The sequence below is a fragment of the Rhopalosiphum padi genome, chromosome 1 (genome assembly GCF_020882245.1).
Source record: "Rhopalosiphum padi isolate XX-2018 chromosome 1, ASM2088224v1, whole genome shotgun sequence".
Lineage (NCBI taxonomy): Eukaryota > Metazoa > Arthropoda > Insecta > Hemiptera > Aphididae > Rhopalosiphum > Rhopalosiphum padi.
The window spans coordinates 78199933-78224724 of NC_083597.1; the positions used below are offsets into that span (position 1 = coordinate 78199933).

The 24792-nt window shown below is 24.6% G+C and overlaps 1 protein-coding gene across 3 annotated transcripts; it reads right to left on the minus strand.

Annotated features, from left to right (window-relative positions):
* Positions 1-1480: 1480 nt before the first annotated feature.
* On the minus strand, positions 1481-23288 carry LOC132929314 (serine/threonine-protein phosphatase 2A 56 kDa regulatory subunit gamma isoform-like). Of its 3 annotated transcripts, XM_060994592.1 has the most exons (14): positions 23092-23288; positions 22356-22421; positions 17873-18047; positions 6980-7182; positions 6697-6900; positions 6499-6629; positions 6374-6433; positions 6101-6314; positions 5915-6034; positions 5178-5305; positions 3703-3804; positions 3431-3632; positions 3171-3369; positions 1481-2776 (listed from the first exon to the last, which is right to left on the minus strand). In XM_060994592.1, the coding sequence occupies exons 1-13, from the start codon at positions 23122-23124 to the stop codon at positions 3229-3231; spliced, it is 1779 nt and encodes a 592-aa protein (XP_060850575.1). In that variant the 5' UTR covers positions 23125-23288; the 3' UTR covers positions 1481-2776; positions 3171-3228. The 3 variants fall into 3 exon arrangements, with proteins under 3 accessions (XP_060850575.1, XP_060850591.1, XP_060850582.1); XM_060994608.1 differs by lacking the exons at positions 17873-18047; positions 22356-22421; positions 23092-23288 and adding exons at positions 14431-14859; positions 16083-16314; XM_060994599.1 differs by lacking the exons at positions 17873-18047; positions 22356-22421; positions 23092-23288 and adding exons at positions 14431-14859; positions 15919-16314.
* Between the last annotated feature and the right edge of the window lie 1504 nt (positions 23289-24792).

Here is a 24792-nt window from a genome sequence, read left to right on the forward strand (position 1 = left end):
CGAATACGAGAGTTTTTATGATTAAATCGTAAAACTATATTATAGACTTTGACATAATATTGCAGTAGCCAGTACTTACACCAAAAAATAGATACTACACCAATAATTTAATATCTACCTGAATTATGTTATGCAATAATAATTAATTAACAAAATATAGTTTACCTCTATAGTGATTTCGTATAATACCTAACTTAGATTTAGTTGAATATCTTTAAAAGTTTCATTATAATTTGTACGGAGAATAAAGTTATTTGGTTAACAGCCACAATAGTTAGTTATAATGTTCATTTTGATTGGTTAAACTTACCTAATACCTATTATATTATTATTTGCTATATATATATATATATTTGTATATAAATTAACGTTTATCGGCAAGTCTGAATATTTGCGCCAGCGTCAAACTTTCAAGACATTACACATAACACATAAGTCGTTAATAATATCTAAAAAGCTCAATATTCGTATTTTTACTGTATCAATATATCAAAATACCGAGCTGTTATACATTTGAGACTACACTATGGTCTATGAGTAATCCATAAGGCCATTGTTTCAGTTTAATTTTTTTTTTTTTAGTAGGTACCTATACCTACCTATCAATATTTAATTTATTACCTATTATGCATTTTAATTTATAACTTGCCTTTTAGTATTGTGCAGCTGTCATTTCATGTATATGACATTAACTTTATAAAAGAGGCTTAAGTACTTATTTGAATCAAAACTCATTAAATTTATTGTTCATTAAATTCAATACTTCTGCAGTAAAACAGATAACAACAGTGATACGTAATCACAACCAGAATGTATAAAATGTTTTTTACTAAAAAAACTTTGTATTGTCAGACGAGGTCATATTTTCAACCATTGATCAATATTTCTTACAAAATATAAACTTTTTACTGTTTTTTCATTGTACTCATAACTCATATTCATATATATATTTATATGAATATATGTCCCAACTCCCAGAAAACAAATACCTACTACAATAAAACACGATTTTATATTTAATCAATTTAGTTTCAAAACTTTCTCAAAAATTAAAGAAGGTTAAGCTACTCAAAAACAAATAATCGTAGATATTTAAATTTTCAACAAATGTTTATAAAAGCATTTTCAATACATGATAAAAAAATTAATTTAATACATACAATGACATTTTTAAATGCAATATTTTTGGCAATAATGTATCACAAAATATAGGTTGACAGCCTTCGGTGAGAGTAGTTTTCATGTTAAATGATTTATTAATGAATTGAAATTTAACACATACAGATAGATTATAGTGACTTACACCTTGATGATGAAGTACACTCGACAGCCGATACCTAATGTACTGTAGAAAAGTCACCTACTTATCATTTTTTTTTTAATAAAAATAATTTTATATTATATTTCATATTGTTTTAGGAAAATATATTCAAAATCTTAAGAATAATTATTTAGGCGATATAAAATAATAACAAGCACATGAAACTATAACATATATTTTTTTGAAATCCTCATTGTGTAATAAAATTGAAATAAAACAAAATTCAATAATTATTTAACACATATTTTACATTATATAATATATTATATATGAATAAACACATGTATACTTTTTATATTATGTATACATAAATTTATTTTTTGTATTAAGTATAAGCTTATTATCAACACTATACATAATATTTTGTAAATTTGATTTGTATAGACATTGGACAATTTATGTTAAAAAAAAATATATTATTATAATATAATATAAGGCCTATCCGCCTACAATAAACGATAATTTTAATATTTATATAATATTATGCTTTAAATTACTTGATAATTATAGTTTTGTTTTACATAAATATTTTATTAAAATGTACAACATAAATATAATAACATTTCAAGTGGTTAAAAACAATAATTCATCCCTGTTAACGGGTCTACCCTTAAAATGAGTACACATTAAATATGATCAACATTTTTTGATACAAGAACAAAAAAAAACTTATTTCTCAAGCAGATACATTAATTAATAATAAGTGTATTACACAAGTACATTATATTGAGTAAAAATATATGTTTAAAAATCAAATATAATATGTTATTTTATGTATGCATGTATGTATGTATGTATGTATGTATGTATGTATCATATATATATATACATATATCTACTTTTTATTCTGCTCCAAACAAAAATATACTTTTCAATTAAATAGAAATTTTTATTTTTGGTATGTTATTACACTAATTCAAATATATCATGTATGCTAAAAATGAATATAGTAATAAAATGTAGCCATGTTTTTTTTTATGTACAAAATATGTTTTATTACATCTGTATGAAAAAAAAAATATAAGTTAAAAAGGAAAAATAAAATAATAATAGTAATAATAATCATAATAATAATAATAATAATAAACCAACAAGAGAATTAATAAAAAATCCCTGAACTTATTCTTGAATGCAATCTCTCTTAATTTTTGTGTCTTCTGTCATGTAACATTTAAAAATGCATACTTTCATAGAAACAAAAATTAAAACTAATATACTGTAGTAAAATAAATAAAAAAATAAATGACACATTTATGTTTATTTTAAAAATAAATAACACAACCGAAGTAGATAAGAGTGCAATCACTTCACATGACTTTCTTCATTCACATTTTGAAAAATTTGGTGGTTGAACTACTTATAACATGTTAATCCTAACAAAGATACACTCAACATTTAAATGACCCCTAATGAGATGAATAACCATTATAACTTTTTTTTTTTTTTTGAATAATCCTGTGAAAAAAAACACAATATTTGGTAAAATGTTATAATAATACTTTTTTATCTAGTTGGTGTTTATTACACAATCAATATCATATAATAATGTATAGATATATAATAATTTATAATAATCAATAAATAACTAAATAAAATTTGATTAAATTGCTCTTTGGCTTATTTTTAACGATTACAAAGTACATTAGTACTTTGTTGAATACAAAATAAATATAATAGTATATTGCATTTATTTAGTATTATATAACTTGATAAAATATAGAATAAATGTTTAAAAACTGGTACACTGTAAATTAATATAGGGTATCATATATACACAAATTAAATACTATCTGTTTAATAGAAATTGAAATTTCTTAAAAAATATTTTAAATCAAAATAATGTATTCACCTTAGTTGTTTAGACTCTGAGTATAAATAATAAGGGTCATCACAATTGAAAAGATTGGCTAGCATTTATTAACATCAGGTGGTGTAGCTAGATATTCATCAGCTCTCTTATGATCATTTAATGCCCTCAAAGTATATGTGTCATGTGGTAGTTCAGATTTACGTCTCAATAAAGGTTTTTCTTTTCGATTTTTACGGTTCTACAAAAAAAAAAAAAAAATGTTAAGTTTAAGAAAATATTAATCATAAAATTAATATTACATCAGTATCAATATGATACTTTGTATCCTCTTCTAAATTTTTCAAATCAATAGTCGGGTCTAAATCATTGATTGGCGACCTCGCAAAATCAGTATAAAATGATAAACTACTATCAATGGATACTGTAAAATTAGGATTTCTTTTAGCCAACTCTTCAACTCGATGCCACTTTTCGTCTCGTTTTTTTAATTTATCCACTTCACTAAAAAAATAAACAATACCATTAAATTAAAAAAAATTATATCAGTTATTAAATAGTTTAATATACATACGTCTTTCTATCTTCTTTGAATTGTTGGGTACATGTGTGAAATAGTACAGGATTAGTTTCAGTAAATATTTTTAATGCATTATACATTAAACCATGTATATTTCTGAAATAAAATAATGAAAATTTATTTTAAAAATTTAATTATTTTATATGTTTCATCAATTATTATATAATATAATAATAATCACATAATTTAATAGCTTTATAATTTTAAAATTAAAAAACTTTTAATTTATAAACAATATTGTAAAAATTTAGAATACATTATTAAAATAAACTATAAATTATTTTATATTATTTTTTTATTTTTAATGGATAATTAATATTAAATTAATAGGTATGCTATTTGTATGCTACAAATACAATACTGACATTTTTTACATATACTACAAAGGTACTAATTAATTATAATTAAACCTAATGTATTATCCTTACTAATAAATTAAAAATTCCTATTTTCATAATATCAATACATTTACAATAGTTTAAAAATCCATGACCTATAGTTTTTTCAAATTATATAAACTTGATAGTACACATTAGTATACTGCATACATTATAAAAATAAAATAAATTTTACAGTTCTAACTTCATTGATAAATAGCATATTATAATATAAGACTTTTATACTTTAATTATTATTAAACATTTCATCCTAACACAAATCCAACAAACTAATAAAACAATTTAATTCATACAATATCAGATTCTAATGGACAAAATATACAATATGTAGTATGCTTTTTTTCATCCTGATAATATTTGTAAGGATATAAGTGTTCCAAAAATTAATTATAACTTTTATAGTTATAAAATAGTTAAGTTATAAATACCAAATAATTCATCTAAATTGGAAATTTAATACAAATGGATTGTAAAACAGATAGTTTATTTGTTAATTTTTAACAATTTTCAAAAAACAAACACCACTTTTTGAGAAAAACCATAATAATTGTTATGAATATTAAATATATAAATTTTTTCAATTTATTTAAGTTTAATCGACATTGATGATTAAATTAATATTATAAATTAGTTTTAATGTTTTATTATATGAACAATGTATATTGTACAGAATTTTAAGTCATAATTCAATAATAAATTTATACACTTTTAAAAATCCTGATTCACAAAACACAGTCTTGTGATTTTTCTACAATTGTGTTACACTTTTAATTAATCAAAGAAACCAAAAATAAAATTTAGATGAATATGGTTGATTAAAATTTTTAGCAGCAGAACAAATAGTATCAAGAAGCACTTCTTATATGAATTATAGATGTTCAAGAAAAAAAAAATGAAAAATACACCATTAAACAAAATTATGAGCTTTAAAAGTACCTAAAAAAAGCATGCCTTTCTAAAAAACATTTTTCATTGTGTCATTGTTGAAACATTTAAAATTTAAAATAATACATCATTATTCTACATTGAAGTAATTTTAAATTTGTAGATATAATTTTTAAAGTTAATTACTTATTCCAATGAGTTTTAGAATTTTTGTATAACACTGGAAACATGATTGGCAAAATCTCATCAACATTCTCAGACATCAGTGACATTATGTACTCATTGTTCCAAAAGTAAAGTGCTCTTTCTGCAACCTAAAATATAAATAACCTTTATTGAAATAAATCCAAATATAGTATTTATTATTCATAAGAAAATTAAAATAACTATTTAATGCTTTACCAATAAAATAATGATTTTTTTAAATGAAAATATTATTTTTATATAAGTATTTATTTATATTTTTAAGTGGTATTATAAATATTTTTATTTACACTTTAAGCTAATAAACTTCTGAAAACTTGATTACATTTTAATATTAAATTGAATAATAATATATATAGTTGATTGAATTATTAATTAATTTAACATTTATACTGTTTTTTTTTAACATAAATATAGTGACAAATCATACATATTTTATTTTTTTTACATAAATTAATATTAATTTAATAATGAACATCTAAATTCAGAGATTTGTCAATATATGATTTCTATAATAAGAATCAAACAAAACTTCTATTCATCAAATTAATAGTTGTCTATACAATTTTCACTAATTAAAAGAGTATAAGCATATTTAAAGATTATATAAGTTACAACTACTAAGTACAACACACTGTATTATTACAATATTCAATTAAGTATTTCACAAATTAGTTGCAATTCACTTCTAAAAATAAAATGTTTTGTTAATGACATACTTGAAAATGTTGACTTGAGACACATCTAGCTAATTGATGTATTAATGGTTTTAGTACTTTTCGAAATTCCAATGGTTCAATTATATCCAAAATCTCTTCTAATTCATTAAGAAACATGACCTGTAAATAGCAAGCCACATTTGGTAATTATTTACATTTTTAATTAAATATATGACATATTGTTACTTCTTTTGGGGAATGTGTCTTAGGCCAAAATTTCAACAAACTTTTGATAACTGGTTCTGTAAGAGATGGATCTTTTTCAAGGAACTGTACAATACAATAAGCCAATTGTGGATGATACACAGATAAAGATTTCACTTTGTGTAATGGCAATAAAACTTTTAGCAAGAATACCTTGTGCTCCTCTTTCAAAGGCAATGCAAAACCATTGACAATACTATTTTTTAAAAAAATGTATTAAATACATAGTTTACTAAACATATAAATTGAATATACCTTCCTAAAATTTCTAAAAGCTCAGCAATGCCATTATGATGTTCTGTTTCATAAATAAAACTATAAAAATAAAAATGTATAAGTAATTAAAAAGTCACATACAAATATTAACTGTTTATTATTACCTATAAAATATGTTGTTTATCTGTTTCCGTATATATGCTCGCAAACTTAGAAATTTACCATAAATGCGATGCAGTATAGTTTTCAAAAAGTCTCTCTCTCGTGGATCTTCTGAATCAAATAGCTCTAACAACTACAAGTAAATAAATATATTTTGATAATTAGAACACATTTAAAATAATTTAATTAATCTTTCTTACTTGAAGAACAAATTTCTGATCAATATAGTTTTTTGCTATATGGGGCTGAAAGTCTTGAGACTCTAAAAACCTAAGAAAGAACTCATATACCAGTTGCAAATGAGGCCAGGCTGCTTCTAATAGAGGTTCGTCTTCCTCTGGATCAAACTCTGCACCATTAGGATTGCTTGATGGAGGTAGACTACGAAATAGATTTACTCCAAACTAAAATTTAAAATATAAATTATTATTGTAAACTATTAAATTAATAATACATTTGTAAAATATAGCTTTTAGTTCATACCATTCTAACAGCTTCAGGGTATATAGCTTCAGTAAGCACACTACCATGATTAGATGACAAATAATCTACCATTTCATGTAATGTTTCTCGCTTGATTTCTTTCCATTTTAGATCAGACTGTGGATCCGAAATAAAGTCAAATAACACACAGCACTGCTGCATTTTCTGAATAAGTAACTGTTCTCTTTCAGATGCATTGGCTTCTGTAATTAAAAAATGCTTGTATTAGAGAATAATATAATTTAATAATATTTTTTCTACATTTTAGCAAAATATTCTATTGAATATTTTAAATGAGAAACATAATTAAAATAAAACAAATATAATGAATAGTAAATAGTAAAGTCTAGTATTTAATTAATTAGTCAACTTAATACAACTTCCATAATCAAATATTAAAATTTATTTTAATTTACCTCTTAACTGCATTATCTGCATTAACTTTCAAACTAACACTATCTTAAACACATATTATTAATTTTAAAACTGAATTATTTTAGAAATCTAAACTATATACTACATATCGTTATAAACTGAAACTAAATTGTGAACATATTTTTCCACCAATGTTTATGTGGTCCAATTCCTTAAGATAATTAAATAGGTTTGAATATAAACAAATGTTGTGCTCATTGCCAAATAACATAATAGTTATATGAAGTATTTTCCAATAATTCTATTAATGATAATATTTTATATTGATTTAAGCTGGTTAAGTACATAAAACAAGTAAAACATTTTTAAATTATTAGACAATTATTGTTTATTAATAACAATTAGATATTATTATATCATTAATTTCAAAACAATGGTAGAACAATATTCTGTTTCCATAAAACAGGGTTTTACTCGGCTGAGATAATATGGAATATTTATAAATAAATATTAATAAGTGATAAAAATAAAACAATTACAGTTAATTTTTTTAAATATAAACATACTTCCAAAGTTTAAATGTGAATATGAATTTTAAAAAAAGGACATGCCGTAAGTTTCAACAAGAAAATAGGCCAATAGAGTTGTTTTAAAATTGTAAGATATAGTACTATGCTTTCACCACAAGAACACAGGGTACATATGTGTGTTTACAGGTGTTGCCACTTTAAAAATGGCCAGATCGCCCAGATTTACAAATTTAAACTAACTAAATACTAGAATTTAGAATTGTTTTAGGAAGGAGAGCTGATTTCATAAGAAAAAATGAACAATTAGATTTATGAATAAATTGTTATAGACGCTGTTATGATAAAGTATAATATATCATAATATCATTTTCATAACTCCATTAAATAAATGTTCAAAATTATTTATTACCAATTATTTTAACGATTTAAAAACTGCAAATTTAAAATTTTTCCATACAATTTAACTACTCTAGTAAAATAAACACCGATCAGAATTAATTTTTAATGCAATTATCATTGCATTTTAATCTATAATAATAATATATTAATATAATATGTACGATATCTATGTATATGGTTATACACCCTCTATCGAATTATTTAAATAAAAATGTTTTCATCTGTCAAAAGTCTTATGAGTTATAACAATATAATATAACACATAATATTTAATTATTGAAATTATTTTTGTTTAACTACTGGCAAAATATTGAAGTTTATGTTTACTAAAAATAGATTAACGTTAGCTATAATTATAATCACTAAATTTGTAAACCTATTAGTCAAAACAATGATTTGTGCAAAATATTTTATATTAGAATTAAAACTAAAATTCCAACTAACATAATGAAGATGTTTTCTTAACAATTTTTTTTAAATATTACAGTAATATAAAATATTTATATATTATATAGTAACTATTACTTCTGTTATTCTGTGGAGTGTATACCACGTTCTGAAGTATATTCAAACACAATAAATTTTTACAAGACAACTTAAGTAAAATGAATAATGTAAATAAACAATAAGGAGCTGTTGGTTATAAACCCAAGAAGAATAAAATATTAATATTTAATAATAGTAAATTTCAATTATGTAAATCTTACAATCAATTAATTATTAACTTGAGTAACATACTCGTAGCTGCTAATATTTACTCAACAGATTAATTATTCTATATTACATTATTAGATGTTAGATAACTAAAGACACTTTAAGTTCAAACTTCCAATATTAGTTTTAACAACTAATTGTTTATTGTCGAATTTAAAAAGTTGTATCTAATAATAAAATATAATATCTTATACAAGAAAAATGTTCCGAGAATATGTAAACTATTAAAAGATTGACAAAATTAAAATATGAAATTAGAAAATGCTATCATATTGTACAAAATGCAAATTCAAATATTTAGTGCTTAATGGATGCTCAAGTTTTTTTTAAATTCCTCTTCTAGACCAGTTGTTATTAATATATTAAAGTTGTTAGTATTTAGTGGATTCTTAATTTGATATTAATATAATTACGTTTTCAGTTATTTTATATACTAAAATATATTATCTATATTTTAAAAAAGCCGTTTTATTTATTTATTTATTTATTTATATAGTTGTAATCTTTGAGCTGTATTAATTTATATATTAGAAGCTATTAAAAATAAAAAATAAATATTTAGTCAAAATAAATGACTGATGTAATCAATGAATCAATCCTTCATGGGTAATCTATTAAGTCAAATTCAATTTTTATTTGTTAATTATTAGGGATTTCTAAAACTGTATTTTTGAATCTGAAAATAAAGTATACGTTATATATATAAATAATAAAGACTTATCATTTATATATTGTATAACTTACATAATATGTATAATGTAGGACGTAGGTGTACATTTATTAATTTTATAATATATTTAAAAACGTAAGAATAACTAATTTTATAATCAAATTTAGAATGGTGCTCTAACTCAGTAGTTTTCAACCTTTTTTAGATCGCGATCGCTCCGTTTTTTATTTTATTGTAATGCGAACCCCTAAAAAAAAACTTTGTTTTTTCGTCAAAATTTGATTTAATTACTGATAAAATATTTATATGAAATATAATTTTGATTAATTTACAATTAAAAATTTAATTAATTTTTAATACTTTATTTTAAAACGTATTGTTAAGCATTCACAATAAATGTAAATACGAAAAAATACATAAATACAATTTTAAACATGTACAATTTAACTCGTTATTCACGTGTTAATGGAATACTTAGCTAAGATTACGCTGCTCAGCAAGTTATTATATAGATATAGAAAAAAATAAAAAGTTATAATTTTATTTTATTTTTAAATAATATGGAAAAATCATTTTGTGTATTATTTTTGGCGATCTCCAAACCTATCATTCGCGACTCCCAGGTTGAAAACCACTGCGTCTACTCCACAACTCAAAATCTTAATTTTTCTTATTAGTATATTGCTAACAGACCTTAAATCCTAACTTAATATTTCTTGACAAAATAATCTTGAAAAAATTATTATTTGTAATTCGTATTCTGTCAGAGTTAATAAAACAATTTTTTTGAGCATAGTTAATGAGTTAGAATAATGAAGGACTAAAGTGCATAAGGTTGCTAAGCAATACAAACAGTTGTTATGTTATAATATGTGATTATACTGGTGTATCATAGGGGCTTTACTACAGTTGTAAACTAGGAATTTAAAATTGAAGGACGTACTAACAGTCAATAGAGATATAATATGAGCCGTGCAATTAACTGTTTGTTAAAATAAGTTTATTCATAAACATTCAGCTAAAACATTAATTTAATAAATATGTTCTATAATTAAATTAACATTTGCAACCAATTTTAAGTTATTAGCTAGTAAGTTATAAGTTATTGTCGAGCTAGAAAAAAATATGAGAGAAAGCTTTTCGAGACATTTACGTTTTATTGTATTTTTCAGTAATTAATAATAATAAAAAAAATATATCACAATTTATAATAGGCACAAAGCAATGTATGTAAAACCATATGTATATATAACTATATTGAAGTTATAATATATAAATTTGTATTAAATTATAAGTTCTAAATGGAATGATAAATGTATTGATTTAACAATGTTGTATGTTTTTTGTATCTGTCATCGTTTTTTGGAGCAAAAAAAATGCTTTTCTTTTAAACTTTAGAATGGATTCTAGTAGCAAATTGGATTGAAAAAAAAATCAAGCAAAAACGGCGATTTTTACGATAAACCAATTTTTGACAAATCTGATTTCTTTATTTCGTTATTATTCAAAAACGAATAACCGTAGAACCGTAGACATTTGGATTTTTCATCGAATGTTTATACTATCATTTAACATTCGTATAGTATAATTTCCAAAATGTTGACTATTTTTGAGCTATTTATAAAGAATGGAAATTTAAAATTGCATTTGAAGTTCAACATTTAAAAAATGAAAATTTTAATAATTAAGGGTAGAAAAGTTTCTTCAGTTTCTACTGAAACCAAAAAAAAAAAAATAAAAAATACACAATTTTATTTAATAGCCATTCGAAATTCAAATTTAGATATTTGAATGAAGAATAACGATTTTAATTCATTTACTTAAAGGGGGTTCGATACCCCCTCCCCCGTTTCTGTCTCAATTTAACAAACACGAAACATAATAATTTAAACGTGTTTAAACGTACTAGAGTAGATAACCATGACACTGACTGATTAAGTGAAGTGATAATAAACCTAGATCAATCGGTAAAACACGTCTAAATTTATACATGTATTATATAGACAGAAAAAGCTGATATCAAATGCTATTAATTTAATTTATTATAATTTAATATTATTTCAGGGGGTCTTATAATTTTTCTCTATTTAGTATTATTTATAGTAAACATAATGATATTTTCCAAAATATTTATTTAACTTTTGTATCTGTCATTATCTTTTGAGGCAATAAAAATACTAAGATGTTCAACTTTGAGTGTGGTTTCTTGTCGAAAAATTAATTTAGTTATTACATTGGATAGCGATATGTATTATTTTATTATAATTCAAAAACCTTAAAACTGAATTGTATTGTTGAACTATCGTAGTTTACTACTAATAATTAATTAAATATTTATAATATTTATAAATGCCATTTTTTCATCAAAAATAATATTAATAATTTTTTTTTTTAAATTTTATTAGAGAATAACAATCTATAACCAAAGGCATAATAAGAATATGTGCTACATTATATTTAAAAAAAAAACATGAATAGGGTGAGGAAAAAAACCATCCAGTGATCGCACTTCTTAATATTAATAATAAAAAAAAATTGACCCTATTTACAATCAAGGAATCAGACTAGCTTTTAAAATTAGACTAGTTAAGAACATTCTTTGTAACGCCGGAGAACCTCCTCTGCAAGTCATTCGTAACATTAATACGATTAAATATATTATATTATTATCAACACCTCAAACCTGCCAAACCATATATCCGCCTCCAACTTCCAAAATATACTAAAGCTAAAACGCCCACCACGATCTTTAAAACTTCAAACGAATTAAGGAGAATATCAATCTGATTATATTGATCCAATCAACAAAATCCCTATTCACTCACACGCACCATGGAATTGGTCTCCTAATATAAATATAGAATTTATCAAGTACAATAAACGTTTAATTACAAACTCAATTATTGTCTCTCATTTCCACGAATCAGTAGATCAACACACACTAATTTACGCCGCAAACGAATTGTGTCCCAATAATATTTAACAACTACACTAATTGTATCCTATATAAATTTATTATTTTCCTTTCAATTTAATACATATTTAGGACTGTCAATAGCAACATTACATATTATATTGCTAAAGGTGAGTTAAAAATATTGTTGTTTTATCATTTATTCGTTAAACATTAAACTAATTAAAATAATAAAAATATATAAATAAGATTAAGTTATTGTATAATTATATTAAAAATGTTTAAAATAATACGAGTATTTATAGATTGGTAAAAATTTGAATGATACAGTTTTAATATAATCAAAACTTGTTATTTTGTTCACATCATTAATATTATTTTTTATAAATTCTGAATTCAGGGACGCAATTAGTATGTAAATAATCGCAATTTTTATATCATGGACGCAATTCATATGCAGCCCATGTAATTTATAATTCATTTTATGAACTCTCTTTATGTACATTAATTTTTATTTAGTCATAAGCATCAAACAAAACAAATAGAGCGGATTTCGCCATAGTAAATGGTTCCTCAATCAGAAGTTTATAACCAGATAAGTTATGTATATTATCTTACTTTTTTCGGGAAAATCGATACATTTTATTCATAATTTTTAATAAGCAGATATGACTATTGCTACTTTTTACTCAATTGTAACTTATTTTCAATGTTTTTTTTTTATATTTAACATAAAAAGTAAAGATTAAAATAATTATTTATTACTATTATTGTGTATTGAACTATTAGAGTAAAAGCATCAATATTAAATTGTACTTATTTTAGATTACTTAATGGTTTTAAACTGATAAATTACCTATAATAGTGTTTTATTTCATACAAAGTTTAATATTTTAATCGACATATAAAATAATCATAGATAAAATTCTATAATATTATATAAGTACTAGACAAAATACAAAAACATACAATGTTTAAGAATAAAATTAATAATTATATCTTATTTAATCAAAATATTTTTATTTAACCATTATCAACATTTCAAAATAATATTGCATTATACATATCCTATGATGAATATTAAATCAATGCTTATGTAAGCAATTACTTCCTAAATCATAAAAAAAAACATAAGAATACAAACTTTAATTTTTGAATTTTCCACTGATATAGCCGATATAGGGATGAAATTTCTTATTATGTAATCCAGTATTCCCCAACATCTTTTGATAGAGAGACCTTTTCTATAGAACTTAAACATTTATAGAATTTTTCGATATCAATACTCAAATCATAGTTCAAATCTAAAATCTTTAACCAATTTATTTTTTCCTAAATTCTTCACGGAACCCTTGTTGTTGGCTTACGGAACCTTTGGGTTTTACGAAATACCAGTTGGGAAACACTGGTGTAATTCATGATCACAAGATAACTGAAAACATAGGAAGTTTCACTTCAACATCACTCTCAGTTTTCTATTAAAATTGTAACCCTGCAAGTCTATATAACATGTGTAATAAAAGTTTCAATCAAAATCATTGAATTTGTAAGTTTGATTTTTACGTGAAATGTACATAATAAATAATATAGGTATACACAATTTTTGAAACACCATGTATTCGTCAGTCGCCACATATTTTAATTTATTTAATTGTGATAGATTCTTTAAATGCACTATAAAGTATGTGGATATTAATATAGTATACCATTATTGAAGTAAAAATGTTCTTATTAAATGTTCGTATTAGCGGACATTCAAAATGAAATTTTCTATTACATTTTTGTACATACGTTATTAGTGCTATTACTAATGAAAATAATAAACTGGACCTCTTCATATATGACTCACCGTGAAGTCTGGGCAAATGCATTGTTGGATCGCAAAACATAATGATTGGAGATTTTTCACGGCCAGCAAGCAGATCCAAACCACTATGGAAGCTTGGGCTTTTGGGCAGAAATGGTACACCGGACTGCAAGTTACCCGCCACCGCTGCAGCAGTGCCGTTGGCAGTTGTGCTCAGCGAGAGCGTACGACCGCCCGCAGATTTGTTCACTACCATAATCACCACGCCACAGGCTCTTAACCGTAACACCCATTTAAGATCATCTAGTTCTCGTTACCATAATATAATAATACAATCGTAAGCACCACCGCAGATACTCGCAAAAAACAATGGCATACCACCACACCGCTTGCTTGAATCGGGGTAGATAGTGTTACTTTAACGTCCAAAACAATAATTTTACACATGGGACATTTTCGTCCATTTTCTCGCTAAATTCGAAATGAAATAAATAAAACATTATTACCTAGACAGAATGAGTTTACGATCTATGTTCGATTGTAGAGTGTAAAAGATAAAATTACCTAAATATTATTTTGTATAGTATAATCCGATATCGCACGTGTTAAAAAAAACAACCTAGCTAATTAGTTAACAAATATGCATGTTAACTTAAACTGTTGTCAGTTTTAGTTGTAATAACTCAATAATATTTCAAATATTAGATGATTAGCATTTGAATAATATCCCATTATGATTTATGAATATTCTATTTTTAACAATGATATTTAAATTAGTAGACAAATATAAATTAAACATTAAATAAACACATTACACCTAGTGTATTTCTTTTTTTGCTCGAATTTCATAAATTATTTTCTTATTGATTAACATATGTTAGCCATAAAGCATCGACCAGAAAAAAAAACAGAAAATTGAAACTAGCTACTGTAATTGAATATAGTCAAAGTAACAACCTTCATAAGTAAAAAAAATCGTTATTTATTTAATAACATATATGTTTATGTATATTATCAAAACAAAATAATAAATAATACAAAAAAAAGAAAGTTCCAAACCTATAGGCAGACGTAGTATTGGAAAATCGCGGTTAAGAGCCTAGGGTTCTTACAGTAAGTATTTAAATTAAACCGTCCATGGCGAAGTGACCCCACCCTCGATCGACCTTTTGGCATTTACTGGACTCGAAACGAAATTAACCACGAACGTTCAAGTTGTAAGCGAAAAACAACGTCTACGCGATTTCCGTGTGTGCAGTGCGGCTACCTAAGCGATAAGTAGCCACCGCATAAAAATATACCATAATATCATAATATCATTGTAATATGAAGACTATATTAATAATAGGTACAAAGCACATATTACATATTATATCGAATGCGTATACATTTTTACGCGATTACAGCGAGAAACAAACGCGATAATATCATTATTATATTATTATTATTATATCATATTATTGTATACACTCTACAATCGACAGGTGACAATATTTAAATTAAAATTTATTATATTATTATTATGGTTACAATAATCTACGACGGAATAAAAAAAACCATTCCAACGTTCGTTCAAACAACTACAGCACTCTCTAAGGTTTCTCGAACAGCGAACAATATAATAATACTAATAAATTATTATTATTTATTAAGTGTGTGCGATGTGCGGATGTCAGAATATTGTGTACAGAAACCTCGCGAGTGCGACGGCGACGACGACACAATTGCGCGCGCGCGCGCCCCGACCGAGTGCGATTTTATTGAATTTATTTCAATTTTGTTAGTTGACAAATTACTACAATAATTTCGCTTCAAGCGGCCGACAATTAATCGCGACAGCGTACGTGGATCAAAGACGACGACGATCAAAACTCAAAACATCAATTGTTGTCAAAACGGACGCGCGCGCACGTGCATGGCGTTTCGGTGACGGTGTTTCGAGGACTAGTGCGGCGTCTGTGAGCTTTGGATTCGCGGTGGATCGATGGTGGCGGCAAATAGGTGCGTGGGTGGCGCGGCGGGGTGGTAGTGGCGCTGGTGAGACGAGAAAGTGGTGGTCGGGATGAGCGCTGCCGTGGGGTAACCAAGGAAACACACTTCGAACACCAGCCGCGGTCGCCGCTGACCGGAGTGCCGAACGCTAGCGGCTCCTAGACCGGCGCGGTGACCGGGTGGCCAGATGTCGCTACCGTCCAGCGCGGGGCACGTGTGAACGACCACTGGCGTAACAAGTGTTGGTCGTATGCCCCGACCGGCGTAGAATCGTCCCGTTACCGGTAGAGCGGATTGCAATATACGACAAATGAAGTGAAAATAATTATGACGGCAATAATAGGTTGTAAATTACACGAATGAAGGTTCAATGTCGCGTGTGCGCGATTATAAATAGAAATTACGAGGTATCCAATAATAAATATAATATATGTATGTGTATGTGCGATATACCTATACATTTAATTTTCTAGCTGAGTAGAACGGATAAACTTTATGATTGAAGTGCGGTTGATGGTATTTACTATTTTATCCAAAACCATAGAGTATATATGTAAATTATACGCATATCGTTTCTGGAATATTAATAAATAATAAGTATGCACGATGCCGAGAATCAATATAATAATATCAAATATACTACAATTATTTTTACAGATTTAAACACAAACATTAAAAGTTTGAACTACAGACTACACTTGGGCTTTTAATTTAATGTTAATTGATGAGTGATGACAAACCTACATCAATATAAAACTTGAACTGTTTATTAAGAGGATGTCAACGCATTATTTGATTTCTCTGTTTTACTTAGATGTGAATTGACTTATCATCGAACTAAAAGTTAAGAACATTATCTGTGTTCTCACATTAGCTTATGTATAATATTTAAATTTATATGAGAATTATGATTATGTGTATGTAAAATATTAAAATTTAAAAATGCTCAGATTTTGCATTAAATATTTGGATTCAAAGCATGTTTTTATTTTACCAAATTATCATTAAATATAAATTGAGTTTATGGATATAAAACACAACATAGTTTATAATTAATAAAACTTAAATCTAATACCTAATGATTATATTAACCCTTTTATTTTATTTTAGAAATGATCAGATTTAATTTAACTAAAAATTAAACATATAGAAAAGATTATGTAAAAAAAAAAAAATGTTAAACTTAAAAAGTCCAATTTTTTTCTCTTAAAAAATCTAAAATAAAAGCTTTAGCTAGTTTAGCACAATTAATTTATGAGTGTGAGAAACTCCGTCACTGATATTTAATTTAAATATGTGTATATATATTATATATAGAAAAATAAATTGTTACTAATTAATACTTATGAACTATAACAATATATTCTAAAGGATTAATATAAATATATTATACATAACTATGTATATTAAAACTGTCTCCTAAAAAAAATGACTTGTATCATTTTCAATTTCTTATTTTGTAATTTAAATATTTAAAAAATATTATTCATACCATTAAGTGATTGTAGAACTTGAAGTTCACGATTGGTAGCTACAACATTAAAACGTGAAGAATTTTGTCTTTTCTCTCTTTTAATTGTGATTGGTCCTAACTTAAGTTTGTTTATTTGTGTTGGTGGAGGACTAGGAGCAGTACTTGAATGTCCAGTAGAAGTGCCATCTTGTACCTAAAATAATAATTTATAAAAATTGATAATGAATAGAGGTATTTAAACAAAAATCCAAATAAATACTTGTTGCCAACTTTTAAAAGGACATTACCTGCATCTTCGTCTTACTAACATACGCCGTAGCAAATTTGAGTTTAGCAGAATCCATTTTATGCTGTTTGATTTAATAGTACAATAAGTTTACTAATCATTCAACTTAAAGGTAAGAATATTATCTAATGTATCACGTTGGCTTTTATTGAAATTTTAATTTTAAACTGAGTTAATATTATAGCTAACAGCATAAATTGGATTCTGCGGAATACAAATTTGGTACTGTGTATGTTAGTTATAAGAAGACAACACATGCGGGTACGATGTCCTCTTATTATTAATTGCTTTCTACAGATAAAACTATACAAAAAATGACAATGATAATGTTTCTGTATATTTATAAATAATTCATAATAAATATGATGAAAATATCATTTATTAGTTATTTACATCCCTTCTTCAACCTTCTTACTAATCCTATGCCCATCAACCAATATAATTGGCTATTATATAACCAACTATCAACTAAATTTTTACAATTATATGAATCAATATTAAAATATAGAATAGGATATTCCGTGATTACTCCATCATGTTATTGAATAAATCACTATTATAGTGACCTAAATCTATTATGGATGTGTTAAATTTAAATTAAATAATAAATCATTGGAAACGAACAACAAATCTGAGTGAAAACTATTTGTCAATCTCTATTTCAAAGGATATTTGATAATTTATACTTTATAGTATTATTACTTAGTGGCTAGTACCTAGTAATTTATTTATCTAATAATAATACAATAGGTTGAAAAACATAGGAGGTATAAGAAAAACCTAAAAATTTTGTAATTTTGAAGAAAGTATGTAATAATACAACTACTTGCAGAGTATGTTTCCTGCAAAATATATTAGAGGGTTTTGAGATTAAGTCTTTTTACATGAAGATCCTCATCTCTTACACAATTTAATTTAGTACTATATAATGCAGTAAGAGATGTATGTGATAAATTAAAAATAGAAATATGTAGATCATGGGTAATATTGAGTAGTATGTACACTGATAATAATAAGAGTCAGTTTTTGATGAATCTTCCAATGAAAAAGTTGCAAGGAAATGTATAGGCTTGAGTGTAAACAAAAATAAAACTAAATATTTAATGGTAATAAAGAGTATCTCTTAAATATTGACTACATACCTATAAATAATAATAAATAAAAAGTAAATATCTTTAGATATCTAGATATTATTATAAACAATAGAAACAACATGCACAATGAGATAAATAAATAAATAGCATTCTGCAACCAATATTACTGGTAAATTAAGAAACTCCTAAAATAAAAATTATGAAGGCACTCTAATACAGTTAAACTTTAGTCAATTACGTACAAATATGTATTTTATAAATTTTTAAATAATTTAAAAAAAATTGAAATGTTGTCCTGAAAATTAAAAAATTCAGAAAATACTTTTTTGAGTGCTTTTTTATGATATTTTTGTAAAAACTCGCAATCATATGCGTATATATACTGAAATTTGCCAGACACATAGAGTTATGACGACAATAATACTCTGAACTGTTCTCAAGTATTTTTAATGGTTTTCATGAGTTTCATAAAAATCTATCAAGGCGTGTCTTGTTTATTATTTATTTAATTGATTATTTTAAAATTATAAATTTTATATCATACTAAAATTATGAAAATCAGAGCTTGTGTCCTTAAAATAAATAAAAAAATGTATTGCCTATTTAAAAAAAGTAATTATCAATAATTTAAGTTGTATTTATAATCAAAAAAAAAAAAAATTGAACAGATTGCAAAAAAGTTAAAACATTTTAAATTTCAAAATAAAATAATCTATTTCAATACCTAATTTCAACTATGATTAAACAGTAAAAAATCATAGTTAAATAATAAATATTTATGATAAATGACATATTTGAACTTGGCACTATGTTTACATTTGTGCTTTAAACAATTAGTATATTATCATCAATCTTAAATTTTTTTTGTCACTGTTTGATACCTTTCCTATACAATATATAACTATTATTTTTATTAATAATATTATTAAGTATAAAACCTAACACAATTATTTATAAGACATTCACAATAAACTATTTTGTTTATACATATACTCTATTCAGAATGAAATCAAATCTCGGTAACCGACTTGTATACAAAGTATAGCTATACTACATAGCAGGCATACTGATAGTTGACTTGGTGGAGTTGACAAATGGGTGTTGTCTGACTGCCGCCAAGGACTGATCTCATTCTGAATAAAGTATAGCCGTATCATTCATAAACATACTTATATAAAACTAGTTTATGTTACACAAATTATAAAATGTATGTATCTTATTTAAAGTCCATATATATTTTCAACTTAAAATACCATTTAAATTTGTAGTTGAGTTAACTTATGACATAACCATAATATTAATAATACTATATTTTATCTTTGAAATATTTCATATGTGGGTAATCATTAATCAGTGGCAGCTTTCACATATCTAAAAAGGTGCTCAAGCAATATACACCCCTTTCATAATTGGGTTAAGTGGATTGTAGCTACCCTTGGGTCTCAGACATCCAGACCCCAGCATCAACTCGAAAGACTTATTTTTTACCAAACTGATATTTAAAGCTCAGTGCTCTGTTCTTAAAAATCACAATGCCATGTCCATGTGGCATTTAGCATGTTGTGTAAGTGTATGTGTATTATGTATTACTTATACTATTATATAGTTTATTTTGTAAATAATATTACAATAGTAAATACACAATTTTTTTATGAAATGAGTAATTTTTTTGATTGCCCAAAATACTTGTAGGTAGGGAGATGCTAATTCTTTTAAGTGAACACCTGTTAAATTTTTTGAGATAGACGCCAATGGGGGTAACTATAGATAGTATTTTATTATAAAATGTAGTAAAATAATTAGGTATTTTATTGAACAATGAATTAATTTATATTAAATCGTCGCTTATATTTATTAATTATTACAAAGACACTAATTATTTATCACTAATATTTTAAAGTTATACATATTTTCTCTCGGCTATTGAACACTAATATCAAATATAAATTTTTTTTTTAACTATCAAAACACATATGCATTCAAATTTATAGATAGGATTTTTTGCAATTCCAACTTATTTTCAGTCATTTCAACCACTGACGATACTACACCATAAATGTTATCACAGTTATTATTAAAATTTAATTGTGCATTTTAGATAGTTATTTTTAAAAATATCTGATAAATATTAATTTAATATGTTTTTTTGATTAATATTGCATACATAAGATACAAAAGATTTCTAAAAAATTCCATACTTAACCAGTCAAATAACTAACCATAGTTCACAACTTCTAAAAAAATTTAAAAATACATAAATAAAAGCATTATCTAGAAAATATTTCTTAACTATTAAGTTACTGAAGCTAAAAAATAAAAATAAAAAGAGTACAATTAATATATTTTTAGCTATATTCAGAACATATATTTTTTTTTAATTAAGTAACTTACAAATAGATAACATGTTAAATTAATACCCAATCTTTTACAATATGTTTAATTTTAAATAAGACACTCATTTTCTAATATGATTATAAATTTATTATGATAATCTTTTCTCAACTATACTTATTAATAGCAAAACTATTAAATTAACTATATAATATAAATTATCTATAATTTTCAAAAAATACTTCTATCAAACAGATGTAAAAACTAGCATTTTTATAAATTATAACTTATATTGGTTTTAAATAAATTTATTTTTTATGTCATTCTGACTTATCAATACCACGGATTAAACAAGGTTTAAGAGTACTTAAACACACTTGAAACGTTAAAATATATTCTCAGAATAATATGAAATAAAACATAAGCCAATACCATTTATATACATGTCGCATACCATAATATTTAACATTTTCAATATTGTAATAAATTATAAAACAAAATCTAATAATAAAATCAACATTTAATAATTTATTTCTAATCTATTTTATATGCTACATAAGAAATAAAAATCTTAGATAATGACTCTCTGGTTCCCTACAGATTATACAGAATACCTGGTAAAAATTAGTTTACCAATCAGAACTCGTATTTTAGTATTTATCATAGATTCATAGAAAAGTTATGTCATAAGCATAACTTTAATTATTTGATTAGAGACACTGGCACTGAGGTGTTTTTTTATGATGTTTGTTATGTTATATTTAATAAATAAGTAGTTCACACAACTTACATCATCCCCAGACATTTCAACTCCTGATCCATTTTTTACATCAACATTTTTGGACTTGGAAATGTCCTGAAATATAAATAATTATTAAAATAACATATACATTTTTCTTTACTCAAATACAAAATAAATAATATACCATCATATAAATAACATAATCATACATATCTAACAAACAAAATTATATAAATTGAAGACAAGATAAATTATACTTAAATAACTTTAAAAGTTAAATTTATATATACATTTGCCATACATTTTATTTGTATTTATGTATTCCTTTATTCTCTCAATGTCTTCTCTAAAACAATGCATTAATGATTTTAATATTATCTTAATTTATCTATCATTCATCTATTTATTATTCTCGTAAACATAATTGTATAAATGTGTATATCACAGTTTAATCCATAATAAATTACAAGAAATGTATCATAGTAAATAATTAATCTTCAAATTAAAAATATTTTAGAATATTACATAAAAAATTTGCAGTTGAAAATCTGTATAACCAATACACAGTTTTATAAAATATACCTTCATAATTACTGTTAGGTACTTAATTAAAATACTTTTACTAGATTACTTTTATATATATATAGAATAATAACAAAAATACCTACAAAATAATATGATTCAGTAAACATTAAGAGAAAATATGTATGAAAAATCATGCAGTAAGAAATCATTATGATACAGGCGATAGGCCAAAACAAATATAAGTTGAGCAATAGTTTACCTTGTCTTTTTTTAGTAATATTCTATTTGGCATTTTCAATTCGCTCACAATGTCATATACGTTCTGAAACGCAATAAAATTATATATACGAATATTTTAAGAAATTAGTTAACTCAAAACTTAAAAAGTCAAAACGTATTAAACTTTCCCACGAAACTCGGTACTTTTTCGTTTTTTTTTATTGTCAACATAATGAACTGCGTAACAGTTTTGTTGAGTGGAGAAGGAAACCTTTCGGTTATCTGTTTAACAAACGTATACAACATCAATACATTTTTGATATGCATGTCGCATGTGCGTAAATTGCGTTTCGAGTATTGACTATTGACAATTGATTATTAACTACGATTTCAGATATTATAGTATTATACATTAATTATAACACTGTACATAATATAATATATATATCATAAATCGTAAAAGTAAGTTTAAAATATTAAGTTGAATACAGTTGAAGTACCTACTCTACTTCTGTTGCATTAGTATTTAGTTGTCTCTTGTCAATGAACTATAAACTAATAAATAATGTCATAATGATTCGAATGATACGATTATAATTTATAACTATTGTAGGTACCTATGCTTATTGGTTTTTGACGTTATGTTAAAACCATTTCAACAGTTATTATGAAATAATTATTTTCCAATTTAATCACTTTAATAGACTTTATACTCTTCTATCAACACAATATAACTCACGTAATACCATTGAGTATAGAACATAGATAGTAAATATTAGTAATATAATAGCTATAAACTTAATGGTAATTACTAATTTGTATAATGTATAGGTACATAGTAGTATTATAGTACCATTATATTATATATTTAACATTTTTGAGAAAAGTACCCTAATCGCAGAATATCTAAATTAATTTTTAAATTGTATTTATTTCATCTAAAATGTATTCACTATTCTTTACTCTAACCCTGAGTATGTTAAAATGTTTGTATGTTATTGCTATTAATGCTATTATATTATTAATAATATTTTTATAACTGAATAAATTACGATTAAAAATATTTTATGATATCTAATGATTGTACAGTAGATAATTGAATACCTATTGATTAATATTTTTAATAATATAATATAACATTAAGAAGACGGGTGTTGATTTGTTTTCTACACATTGTACAATTTTTATCAAGATATTATACACATGTAACAAAAATATTTTATTTCTATTATAAAATTTCAACTTTGAAGATAAATACCGTCATTACTAGATTATTCACTAACCATAAACTATAAGCATAATATTATTTAAGTAAACTTTCAAAAATAAATGTCTAATCTTCATCATTATATTATTAATTATTATACATAAATAGCCATTTAGGTATATAGATGTATAGTATTGATAGTATTAATAGGTACTTCATACATATTTTTGTAGGTATGCAATATTTTCATGATCGCTGAATCGATCAACAACGGAGCCCCTACAAAGTAGGGAAAGTACGGGACTCGTCCGTGTCCATTTTTTTTAAAAAAGAAAGATAAAATCTAACTTAACTTGCAATAGTACGATTAATCCAAAAAATCCTCCTCTTACTTGTTACTTCAGTTACTTGACAGTTTGACACATAATATTATGGACAACACTTTAATAGTCAAGTATCTGATTGTTGATCCAATTCTTAAGACCTTTCAACTTTTCTTTACCCTGGAATCCAGAAATTCTCAGGATGGCTCTG

Coding starts and splice junctions, on each gene's coding strand:
- LOC132929314 (XM_060994592.1), bottom strand. CDS start 23,124: ATGCCAAATAGAATATTACTAAAAAAAGACAAG. Junction 6,035..6,100: donor AGACACATTCCCCAAAAGAA/GTAACAATATGT, acceptor TGCTATTTACAG/GTCATGTTTCTTAATGAATT. Junction 3,633..3,702: donor TTCAAAGAAGATAGAAAGAC/GTATGTATATTA, acceptor TTATTTTTTTAG/TGAAGTGGATAAATTAAAAA.